Source organism: Phoenix dactylifera, chromosome 8, assembly GCF_009389715.1.
Source record: "Phoenix dactylifera cultivar Barhee BC4 chromosome 8, palm_55x_up_171113_PBpolish2nd_filt_p, whole genome shotgun sequence".
Classification (NCBI taxonomy): Eukaryota; Viridiplantae; Streptophyta; class Magnoliopsida; order Arecales; family Arecaceae; genus Phoenix; species Phoenix dactylifera.
This window is the reverse complement of record NC_052399.1, coordinates 16,314,485-16,327,664: the sequence shown is the minus strand read 5'-3', so window position 1 is coordinate 16,327,664 and position 13,180 is coordinate 16,314,485. Positions and strand designations below refer to the sequence as shown.

General features: G+C 37.2%; 1 protein-coding gene across 1 annotated transcript; it reads right to left on the bottom strand.

The window, feature by feature from the left end:
• Positions 1–977: 977 nt before the first annotated feature.
• On the bottom strand, positions 978–12,844 carry LOC103702515 (E3 ubiquitin-protein ligase SINAT5). Its single transcript, XM_008784981.4, has 3 exons — positions 12,425–12,844; positions 1,849–2,235; positions 978–1,549 (listed from the first exon to the last, which is right to left on the bottom strand). Exons 1-3 carry the CDS (start codon positions 12,842–12,844, stop codon positions 1,187–1,189), a joined length of 1,170 nt encoding a protein of 389 aa, XP_008783203.2. The 3' UTR covers positions 978–1,186.
• Between the last annotated feature and the right edge of the window lie 336 nt (positions 12,845–13,180).

Sequence of the window (13,180 nt, the reverse complement as noted above, 5' to 3'; positions counted from 1 at the left end):
TATTCTAATATGGTTAGAACTAGTGATTAAAAATTGCAAGGCTTTGTGCCCCAATTAAGCTGGATGGATCTCTATAATCATTAATGGATGCTTGACTCATTTAGTTAGGCAAACCTGCATTGGGAAACATGATGCATTATAGAAGAATGGTTCTGTAGAGGAACTTCAACATGTTTGGATTCTTAAAAAGGAAGAATATTGCTGAACAGTAGACGTGATGATCTCAAAAGATAAATGTCTTATTCTTGCTTGTTTGTTAAGAAATGGACTATATTGCTTTCATTTTAAGCCAAACCACCCTTTCTCTTACTTTAAAAAGAAAAAGAGAGTGAACATTAGCCTCACCGACAATGTTGCCCTGGCCACCTTCAACCAGCAGACTCAAACAATATTTGGTAGGAAACAACAACATAAAACGATCTAACCCTCATGGAATGTTGGCCATATGATGCAGCTAGCTCCCTGATCATCAAACAGTAAAACCATTCACCCTAGCAATCAATAAATATTTCAATTAAACAGGGCATGTTGATATTTGATGAACCAACTGCTTAGGTGATGGCCCTCCTATGATTCCATGAAGGCTGAGTCGCACTAAGGAATTACTTCTGACAGATGGCAAACAAACAGGTTCAGGCAGGATCTGAACCCAGGTTACTAGTGCCAAACCAGCAGCATTTTTTTCTTTTACTAATGGAGCCAATCAGCACCCATAGTTTCAACAATCCTTTGGTGAATACAAAATTGCAACCATGGGGTGATATAATGATCGGTGAACCATGGTACAATCAAACAAGACTTGCCTAGAACAGGGCCTAATAATCCAATAAACTTTGTGCTTATCTGCACTTAATAAAAAGTATAAGAAAAATGTGCGCTTTATTGAAAAAGACGGCTCATGCTATCTTTTGGCATCCAATAAATGAGGATACGAGCTTAGGGGAACCAAAATTTCGCTCGCACGCACATGCACAATCGACAGCAAAAAAGATTATTAGGAATTTATCAAGAGCTCAAATTCCAGTATCAGGATTTTTAATTTCAGATTTTTCCCAAACATCTTGCTCCCATCAATAATTTAACTGATGCAACCAAACTGTCAGCTTACAACAGAACAACAGAGCAAAAGAGATGCAAACACAACCCAATTAAAACACACCCAAATTGCGGCAAACCTTCATAATTATCAGCTACAAAGATTGGGTATGCACACTCCAGCATCAGGGTTTGGCTGCTCCTTCCATATTCGGCCAGTAACCCGAAGCTTAAGCTCCTTCCTATCACCCCCAGAGAAGAAGAGTGCAATATTCCTCTGGATTATGAGGCCATCATGACTGTCCCGAACTTTCCGGTGGCTGTCACGGATACTCCGGGGGGTGCCTTCCCATGTGAGCTTCCTGCCATTAGCACCAACCTCAAGACTGTAGCTGTAGTTCCTTGCCTCATTCTCATCCCCCATGAAACGGAGGAATGCCATGTAAACCGGAGCCATCCCAAGCTGAAAGGCCTCAAAATGCAGGCAGAAATACTGCCCAAAGCAATGGAAAACCTGGAGATTTTGGAACATAGGAAGTTGATTTTTAGGTAAAGTACCAATATGGAAACTTTTCTGAGTGATACATCAGATGATATGTTCTATTGTTCAAGGTATTAGGGCTGTAGAATTTTGTGGCAAAACCATATATCCTTTGGTACGCCTCTCTCCGATAACATACTACACATGCAAGCACATTGCATGAACAAGTAGTGAAAAGAAGCCACTCTTGAGAGTTTTTATTTTTCGTCTCTTTCAAAGAACATGAGCAGATATAGAAGACAGTCAACTTGAAAGCATGTGAGAATACTTACAGTTAACATCCAGGTAGCATTTTCAACCTCTCGAGGATTAGACTTCACATAACGATGGTTGAATGTACACCCAGTATGCATGTCAACCTTGTGATAATCCCTTAAATGTGCAACAAGAAAAGGAATATCCCCAACAACAGAGCATTCAGACCCAGCATATGGACAGTTGTAAGGTCTGAAATTGCACAGGGCTTCATGCTTGAGTTTGCTGTAGTATGGGAATATTTCTGGGCAACCTAGTGAGAAATACTTGCAAGGAAGCTCAAGCGATTCAGCCACCTTCTCCAATGCTAGACACCTGATGTCTCCAAGCTCTTGTCTGCAGGTAGGGCACCGATTATGCACCCTTGACTTACAGGTCGAACATAGAGTATGCCCATTGTGGCACTGCAAAAGATCACTGGCTAGTTGGACTTAGTTGATTGGGCATAGGAGAAAGTTTATAATGTAGCAAAAATTGCCTGGAGGATGGCAGAATTCTGCAATAAATAATACTGAGATACTTCATATTTTCACTAGACCCCTTTCAGAGCATTGTAAGCACCCTTGCCTTATTTTGAGACTTTTCAACACAACTAAGTATCATTAGAGGATGCAGATGATGAACAAAATTTAAACAATTCCATAATAGTTAATTGAAAGTAAGAACACTGAGGAATCTACTACATAATTAAATTGTTTTATAAAGGAAACTTATGGTGTATCAGTGTGTTATTATTTTCAATAATCAGTAATTCAAGTGCCAGTAAAACTAAATTTTCTGCCATATATAAGAACACACAGTCCACCAAGATATCACAGGATTTGCTGTACTGATGAAAAAACAATATGATTTTCTTGCAGCATAAAGCATAACTCCAAAAAAAAAAAGTAAAGAAAAAAAAGAAAAGAAGAATAATCAAAAGCATAAAAACATGTAGAATGCAGGGTAATCAGAAGCACAAAAACATGTAGAATGCAATGCAAATGCCTGTAACTCAGATATTCTTTAATCACATACCAATAATTATGTGCCCAGAGAGACACATGGAGAATAAGGGTTTTAAAAAAAATAAATAAAGAAAACTTCTGTCACACTATGTCCATAGCCAACCTGCCTAATCCCATCTACTAGAGTCTTGCGCATGCTCCAAATGTAAGTTGTCTTGAATAATGGGTTCAAATGTGAAACTGAAAGTTATAATGGACTTGAATAAGAGGAGAAGAGGTGATGATTTTGTATATATGGGAAACCGAATGATTTCCGGTGCTTGTTAACATGAAGGAACTTAATGAGACAACATGATTTTGCAGAGCTGTAGAATGTGGAAAGACTTAGGGCCTGTTTCGGAAATCCAAAAGGATGGGCTGGATTTCCTATGGGAATCGGGCCTGTTAGCTTGCCCAGCCCCTTATTTTCCAAAGGCCTATCCTAGTTTTGGCCTAAATCCCATCTATAGGCCTGTTGGACTGCAGGATTAAAAAAAGACCTATAGAGCTCTTCTTTTCCTCCCACAGGATTCGGTAGAGGGAATAGGTTGATATGGGCCTTATTTAAATAGGCTGTGTAATCCATGATTCAACAGGAAATCCAACCCAATCCTGTTGGATTTTCCAAACTAGCCCTTAAGCTGTTTTTATACGAGGTGCCCCAAGATATTTTTGGAAACTGATAAATGCACACGACCTTTACCTAGATACACCATGAGAGCATTAATTTCTTTGTAAAATAGTACATGGAATACGAGGACAAAACTTATTTCCTAAATGTACTCAACATGCACCGATCTCCTTAAAATGATACTATATGTAATTCAAGAGATGTATGTTTATCCATAATCATTTTTCAACGTGAAGCATGCTAGGATGCCCCTTTATTGTCTCGCTGGTGATATAGTTACATATCAGCTACCATTTGGCACATTGGTCATACTTGGTTAAATCAAGAAGTTAAAATAGAAATAACGCATCCATCCTATCTTTTGCTACCATACTTCTCTTGTTTTTCCTTTTCCTATGCATGTGAAGCATCAAAATGAGTATATTTATTAAGGAATGGAGCTTGTTTAGAACAGGAATCAAGGATAGGCAGCATAAACCATTTCTATTACCAAAGTAAATATAGAAGATATGATTTGATTTTTGTGAGACCTATTTTTGCCTATAAAAAATGACACCCCCTTTCACACAGATGCTTTTAGTCATCTTTCACAACTTGTTTTCATGCTTTATTTTGTCTTGCCTTCATTTTCTTAATTAAAACATAAATCCAAACCCCTACTTTCACTAGGTTATCCTAGAGACTTCATTCAGTCAACTAAACATATCTGATTAGCTCCTAAATGTTCTTGAATATGTATTGTAACAACTTTGCCAGAAAGTCTTTCTTAAGTCTAGATAAACATGCAGCAATATTAAACACTTTGACAGCATGCCATACTTTCTTCTACAATGTCTTCCTCCTTGCACTTATTAATCTCGATACCCAGTTAAGAGGGTAAGATGACTAAAATGGTATTCTAACATCCCCATATTTAATTGTATTAAACACATGCCAACCGAAAACTGTCATGCCACTGCAAAATACTTATTGTCAGCAACACAACTGATTTCAGTTTGACTTATACATTCAGAAAATATTGAATTACGACTGACTATGATATCACTATCTTGTCACAAAATGATGAGTATAACAACCACAAAACTAGAAAAATATGTAATAATTTCAACATAACATAGCTTAAGCAAACAAACCATTTACTGCTTTCTCCAATTCAGCTGAACAATTGTGTGCAAAAAGAAAATCTCTAGTGAAAATGCAAACAACTGATGGAGCTGGCCACCTTATACAACTTAAATTTGACATACTGACTGGTTCTTAACTAAAAACAGCAAGCTCATAATGATCATTTTCGATTTGAATTCGAACTCCAAAAATAATCAAAAAGACCTAAATCCTAATTAAAACAGCCATAAAGTGTCTATAGAGTAATCCAGAAGGATCCATATGAGAACCAAAAGTTTCTAAAAGAACCGAGCAAAAGAAGACAAAATGGACTCTCGAGCGATTTATACGTATATTCTTCCAAGGAAACTTCCAACAAAAACCTACAGTCAAGACATCAAAAAGCAAACATACAAGTAAAAGGACTCGTCATGGACTATCCATCCTATTTGGAAAGAAGAAATAGTAAGAGGACTATCACTTCTAATGTTGTAGGACTCCTCTGAATAAATCACTCTAGAAAAAGGTTCAACATATCAGGTATCATTTTCTTATCGACCACTGATGAGTACTGTAGATGCAACATCTTGCATTTTATTAAGTAAGAGGCTAGATTGACTCTTTGACATGGTCGGTACAGCCTATTTTAGCCTCCAAAATTATTTATTACATTTTTCCTTATTTTTATTGTCTTAGTGCTCTGCTTTTGCAAGCATGGTATGAGTGCCCATTTAAGTGCTCTAGTCACAGTTTTTGATATCTGCTGAATCTTTTATATTGCATGTTTATAACATAACTTCACATAGCTTGGAAGTAAAGATACTTGAGAAAAGAATCAAACATACATTTAAACCACAGATGTGTAAGATGAAGGTTTCTAGTATCACAGTACAGGGTGTATTGGTCACATACTAGCACAAATATGTACTGCAGTATGCCACTGTATTGACTCACAGTATGTCAAGACAAGATGGTATGACATGGTACATACCACATACATATGTCGGTACAAGACAACACATACCACAGTATAGTCAATTTCTTCCAACTTTGATTAAAATTAACAATTATAATACTAGTAGGTCACTGAAATTTGTTGAACTAATGAGATGACTTACCAAGAATTCAAGATTATATGCATATACGCCTTAAAATTAACAAAATCCCCCAGTTTTGTTTCAATTAAACACCAATTTATTCTCGAACTTCCCAAGAAATTAAAATAGGGGCAGAGATAAATTACCTAGCTAATTAGCCCAAAAATTTGTTGCTCGTTGCTCAGATCCTGTGAAAAACGAGAACAGTAAGCTTCTGGATTCTCCTTCATCTCATTCCCACCTTCGAATGGTGGAGAGCGAGCCAAAATCCCACTTAAAACCTCATTCCAGCCGGTACTGAGTAGTACCGCTCAGTTTGAGTCCAATTCGAGGCTGATATGGCTTAATCCACCCCAATTCAGGCCAAGACAAGCAAATTGAGCCTGGTTCAGCTGATGCTAGGGCGTACTAGTGCAGCCGATTTTAACCCTTGCTCTAGATAGAAAATATAGCAGCAAATCCTAACAATTAGGTAAAATTAATAGGACATTTTAAACTATGTGCGTGCCATTTAAAATGGCTAGGCAACCAAAGAAACAGAGATATGTAACCAAATATAGTATGAATGTCACTGGAAACTTTACTTGGAATAGACTTCGATATACCTTGTTCCCCTTAAAGTAACCACTAGAAATTGAACAAAACATCAGATCTAAAATTAATTTGGAAATAATCACTTCCAGCACAGCCCCAACAATACAGAAATCTCAGTACAAGCGTCTGATATTTTTTTTGTTTGAAGATGTATCTAGCAACATGGTAAGGAAATAATGACACTGAATCGAAACATAAGGCTGAACTGTAGACTACATGGAAAAACTAAAACTTCAACAAACCTATCCATATTACAATTTCACATGGTCTCATTGCAGCTAAATCGTGTTGGGTATCCTCGTGATAATTGATCTCCCTTTTGAAAGTTTAACAAATAATTGTATCACTAAAACTTGTTAGCCCTTCAATGCCTATTGGCTACTCTACATACTTCATTGCCACATTTAATGTGGCATTATCCATCATGATCCAACATGTATTGTTCTACTTTTTTATCTTGTATATCACAGTGATGGCAATGGAAGACAGCCCAAACTTCTACTTTTTTATCTTTAATTGCTTGATTAGCATAACTGCTATAGAGTTTAAGTCAATTCCATATTAGATGTCATTGATGGGGGGGCATTAAGAATTGATAATTTATGTTCATTCAAATAATAAATTGAATTATTTGGAAGAAAATTTGCTGCCCCGATCTATCCTATTCAACAGTTTATCAAGTAAGTCAAGCATAATCCTGGAGTGCGGCTGCCAATCATGAAAAATCTGTATTCAGCTTAACAAGTACTAGCTCAATTAGTAAACGAGGCCAAGCTTAAGCCTCAGATTTGAGCTGAATATATTACAAGCTGAGCTTGAGAACTACCTAGCTGGCTCATGTTCAGCTTGACTGAGCTCCATAGGTATGCATATATGTACATAACACATATATGTAAGTAAGCCCAAGAACTGCCTGCCTGGATAATAGTCCACTTAGCTTTATGTACATGTCTCAAAATATCTATATATCTGTATATATTGATTCAATTACTATTTATTAACATACACTTATTATGTGAATTTCTTTATTCAATATCACTTATTTCACATAAAGGGGAATTTATCTTCGTGATTAAGTAAAATTCAAATCATTGAAACAAGTCAACTAGTCAATACTTAGATGAAAATATAGCGACTAAGATCCAAAGGATATATGTAAAAGTACGCGAGGGAACTCAATTTCTTTCTGATCCCTCATTTGTGCCAATCATGAATAGCTTGATTTCAGCTTCAAATCAGTTGGTTCAAGATTAAGCTTGGACCTAGGATTAAGATTATAATTAACGACTTAATAAAGTTGACTGGCCTTGGCTGAATATTTCCCTCAAAAAGATTAAAATAAATGCGAGTCCAAGCCATCCATGGAATTTCAACAATGACATGCCTTGCAAAAGCTTGGGCAGACTATACACCTGCTCTAAAATTATTCACTTTGCTCAAAGGAGACTTAACTGAAAATATAAACAAGGATGTAAGTACTATTGGCACAGGGACAGGGGCGGCCCGATACATTTGGGGGCCTAAGGCGAATCCAATGAATGAGGCCTCTTTTTTTTAATAATAAAATTTTCTAATAAGTATAAAATATTTAAAAAAATAATATGAAAATAGATAGCTATCAAGTATACTATTTCAATAAAGATATATGAATCTAACAAAGGTAGATAAGAAGCTTTTCCAGTTTAATATAATTTTTAAATGGAAGCACAGAAATGTAATTGCTCTAAAAGAAGGGCCATGAAACTGATTAAATAACTGAGATAATGCTTGGCAATACTGTTTACCATGTCAAGCAAGAGCAGGATAAGAAAAGGTCATCCCGTGGCACTTCATGGTCAAGGTAAAGAAAAGAATTTGTCCAGGAAGGAGCCTCTCTATAAGAGAAAGTAGGGGCATTATGGGAAATTAACTCCATCTAATTAATAAAAGTCCCATCCCACCATCTCCCCTTCAAGTGAGTACCCAAGCAGCAACTGCAACATCACAGCACAGCAGCCATTCAACCCCCTCCCTCCTTTTCTCTCTCTACCACCCAAGAAGGGAGAAGAAACCCAGAGGAGAAAATTAAAAGAATCTCCACCCTCCAAGAACTCAAAAAGTCCATCTCCAATCCCCCTATCTTTCTTCCCGATGGCCCAGCTGGATCAGGAGTAATGTGAGGGAAGGAAAACCAAGACCAAAACCAAAAAAGAGAAGGGATGAAAGATAAGAGTGGCTTCAGGCGTGTATCAAGCCAACCAAATCCCTCCTCCTCTCTCTCTCTCTCTCCACCCAAAACAAAACTACTGTCCCCAACTTCCCAAATTGCCTCTCTGCAGGCCAGGAAACTCTCCACCTCCCTTCCATCAAGGGGGAAGACTCTTAGCCAGCTCCTGTTCCCGTTTTCACATGGGGCCTTTGCTTCCTTTTGGTCACGCCTCTCGGAGGCCTTCCATTGGCCCGAGGCCTTAGGCGACCGCCTCGGTCGCCTAACGCTCGGGCCGGCACTGCACAGGGAGCACCAGCCAGTAGCTGGCATTGCACATACCATACCATGTCATGCCATGCCAACTAAATGGCAGACCACTGCCTGTGCGAATAGTATCTTGGCACAACATATGCTGACTGGCGTGAGTCAGTAATTAAAACCTTGACTTTAGAATAATATGTTACTTAACATATAAATATTTCAGCATTAAATAAATTTTATAGATTCTATTAGACATTCATAATGTATTGGTTCTTTTTGTCAAAAGTTGAGTTTAGCCATCGATAATATCTTTGATAATTTGTTTTTGTTTTCCCTTTAAATATCTTCTACAAACTTGAGTACTTCGTCATAGATCTGAAATTCTTTTGAAGAATCTTCATCAGTGAACAATAAATTCTTGAGTCATGCAGTAGCTTTAAACTTTAAAGCTTATATTATCAAATACATTATGCTTGGGACTATCACTTGTTTAAAGCACAAGGTTTCATAAATATGATCCTCAAACCACTCCTTTTCCTTGTAATCCTGCCAAAACTCTAAATAATACAGATTCATATCCTTGTTTTTTACAAGACCAATGGAAATAGGACATGGTTTCCTTCCATTACACCCATTTAGACTTCCACACATCCTGCATCATCTTTTGTCCACCCTCTTACAAGGTTCATCCATCATCGTCCTGTAACCAGCGTCCCAGGTTGTGCTTTATATACCTCATAAGCAGTCTATGAGAGGCATAAAATTGAAAGAGCTGGTCACTTTATAAAACTTAATCTTCCAAATTACATAAACCCTTGAAAATGAACGATCAATAAAAGAATGGAACCTACAGTTGTTTCTATTTACATAGAATCTCCCATTTAAGCACAATTAAAAAGAAAGCAGGATACATGTCAGCAAATGGGATATATCTGAATCACCATACAAGTAACAAAACCTTGTTTATGTTTTCAAAAAGCTTTATTTATTGTAGAATCTTGCCCTTTTAGGTAAAAAAGTTCTCTGTGTCCAAGTCATGCTTTGAGAATCCAAGAAAGTGAGAATGCAATCCTGTACATATTAGGTCTCTATCATGAGGATTTTATCATCAAGAAGCTATTAAAATTTAAATTAATAACACAAGTATGTGCTACAGGGATATAAAGATGGGCAAACAATAGATGAGCTTATGATGCTCTTACAACTGCAGGTGACAGGCAAAAAGAAAAGATTACTTTTTCTTTCTTTCAACTATTAGGCACAATACTAGCCAAACTAACATGTAATTATACACGATCATGCAAGAGCATAGATGGAGAAAATGGAAAAACATGGGGCTCAAAAGGGATCTTAATGAACAAACAGCACTAGTTGCTCTAACTGACAGCTTGTTTCACAGATAAGCTCCTAATAAACTAGACAATTGAGCAAAACTAGACGAACATTCTAATCATTGTTATGAATTTTAATTACGATAACATTTAAAGGTAAGCGCGACAGTCATTGATTAGTGAAGCATTCCAGCTAGAGACAGAATAAAGCCAAAAACTTCCAAAAGAAATAACAGATCATATCTTTTGTCATGCTTAATTAGGAGCATCAATAAGCCAGATTCAGGCAGAGCAGATCCAAATTTCAGTAGGCCCAAGAGTGTTCCAGCCTCAAACAACAAAACCAGACTCATGATTAGCCTGTTGACATCCCTAAACTTAAAAAGTTATCCATGGAAATTTAGACAACTAAAACAACAAGCCTTGTCTCATCTATATAGGGTAAATTAAGGGCCACTTCATGATTGATTCGGGTTTGGGAGTATGTTATGACCAACTCAGAAACTAACATCAATCAACTACAGCCAGTGCCTAAATCTTGCCCAAAAGCGTCTTAGAATAACAGAGGGGCGTACCACCAAGCATAGATGACTGGTTGACAAGTAAAGAAGCTAAAGATCTCAGCTTATTCAACTAAGCAACCTTCCAAGTTTTGAGAAAGAAGGCATGTTTTGATACAAAGAAATGCATTCGTCTTTGGCTACAATTTATAAGCCAAACAACCTCGCTGAAATAAAAACTATATGTGTGTGTGTGCCCGCGCATTCATGAAAATGCCCAGTACATAACAAATCTCCGCATACTTCAACTAAAATGAAATGACCTCCTCATTCAGATTTGTCCTTTAGGAGCTTAAGTAACGAGGTTGAACTCCTTAAGCTTGCTGTCCATAAGATTTCTCCAACCAACGAGCACCACAGTATTTGAACATCTGTTAACTCAAACTCATGTATCACTGTGTTTTTCTTAGCAAAAATTTAGAAACCCTTTATGAGTGTCGAGTTCTTGAATCACCACCAGCAAAGCAAGATATGTATTCTAGATAAAAACATGGTTCAGAAAATAAATAGATCAAGTGTCCTGTTCCAGTATTTCACAATCAACAATATTTAAATAGTTCCAAGTCTAACCATGAAATTACAAAATATTAAAGAATAAAATTTCCTACTGCAGTATAGAGGTTTAAGGATAACAACACATCGTCAAGGCAAGCATAACAGATCTACAGTAAATCACCACTAAAGGTGATGATAGACCAGCAACAAATACATTAAGAACTGCCACAAGGAAAAATAAAATAAAATAAGCATTATTCCAAAAAGCACCAACATCAATTGATTTTTGAAAATTAAGAATCATATGGAAAAGCTCCTAGCTTACAAAACATAATAAAGAACTCCTATAAAACAAAATGAAAAATATAAAAACAAAAGGAGGCAGAAGAAGAGAAAAGCACATTAGTCCTGATCCCAAATACCCGGGGAAGATGCATGTTTTGTGCAGCAAGATAATCTGTACTTTGAAGCAAATTGAATTGACAATAATTGCATTTACTGAACTGCCATAAAACATTTTTCAATCCAATTTCACAGCAAGAAGAAAACAAGAGTACCCAACTACTAAGAAAAACAATAAAGACATCGAGCAAATCAATGATTTGATTAAACTATTCAACAGATGGATTACCCATTGTAGTATCCCATTGAAACAGATGGGCTATTTGAAGCATGTTCCCTCAAAAAAACACAAGGCTGAACTAAAAGATATCCGGAAATTCAAACGAACGAACCAAAGAGAGAAGAAAAAATCGATTATAAAGACTCAAAATTATCACATCAAGCAACAACTTTAGATGCAAAATATTCATATAACACCCAATCATGCCTGAACTACCAAAATCAAGATTTCTCTAATAACTTAAAAAAGAAAAGAAATGGAAACCATGTGTAACTTTCAACCTATTGCGAGATTTCTGCCAGGGTTGGAACCACATTTCACCAAAGGAAAGAAAAGGAAAAGAAAAAGGAAAAGGAAAAAGAATAGGAAAGGAGCCAACATTTTTTTCCGGCAAGTCACATTCGTCGAGAAACGGAGAAAAAAACGAATTTAAATGACAATCCTTAAGCCCAAAAAGCACCCATTGTCCCCAATCTCATCGCACCCTCGCCGATATCAAAGAAACACCAAAAACGCCCATCAAGATCACTGAACAATTCCACATCACTCAATTGGAATCCAAAAAGAAGAGATATATCACTTCCGCATCCAAAAAAAATGAAAAAAAAAAATCAAATCTTTAGATCGCCACACTGTTCCATCCCACGAAAAACAAAAGAACCAAGAAATCAAAGTTCCTCTCAGAATCGAGGACATACACAAAAATCAAGAAGTGGGAACCGACCTGGTGGATCGGGGGGTACATGGAATTGGTGCAGACGGGGCACTCGAGCAGCTCGTGCACGCTGGTCGTCGGAGAGATCAGCGGCGCCGGGACGCCCCCGCCTACTACGCCGCCGCAGGCGTTCCCGCTGCCGCCATGGTGGAGTTTCAAGAAGGGGTGGGGGAGCTGGTGGGCGGCACCCTCATCGTCGTCCATCCCGTCCAATGACGAGATGCACTCAATGCTGTCCAATTCCATCATCCCCTTCAGTCCTCTCCTCCTCCTCTGTCTTTCCTCCCCCTTCTCTTCCCTCTCTCTGGAGATGGGAAAATAAACGGATTGGAGCAGAACGGAACGGGGAGAGAGGAAAACCGGCACCAAAGGAGCTTTTCCTTTGTAGCTTTGCACGTGACCGGGTATCTTATCACCGCCAAATCCCATAAATATATAGAGGGAATGTTTGGTTGGGCAAAAATACAGCTAAAATGGCCCAGCAAGAGCCACTTTTATTCTAACTGTTTGATTAAAAATATTTTATTTTATTTTAATTTCAAAAAATAAAAATATTTTTATTTTTTAAATTTTTATTTTTATTTTTCTAGCATTCAAATTTTATTTTTATTCTGATTTTTATTTCAATCATAAATTAAATACATCGGAGAATATGATTATTTCGGTTCCGACTGCAAATCAAATAGCCCATGACACAAGTAGAAAGGAGGAGGAAAACTAAACCAAACTAAATTGAACCAAAATAAACCCAAGTAGACTAGATTA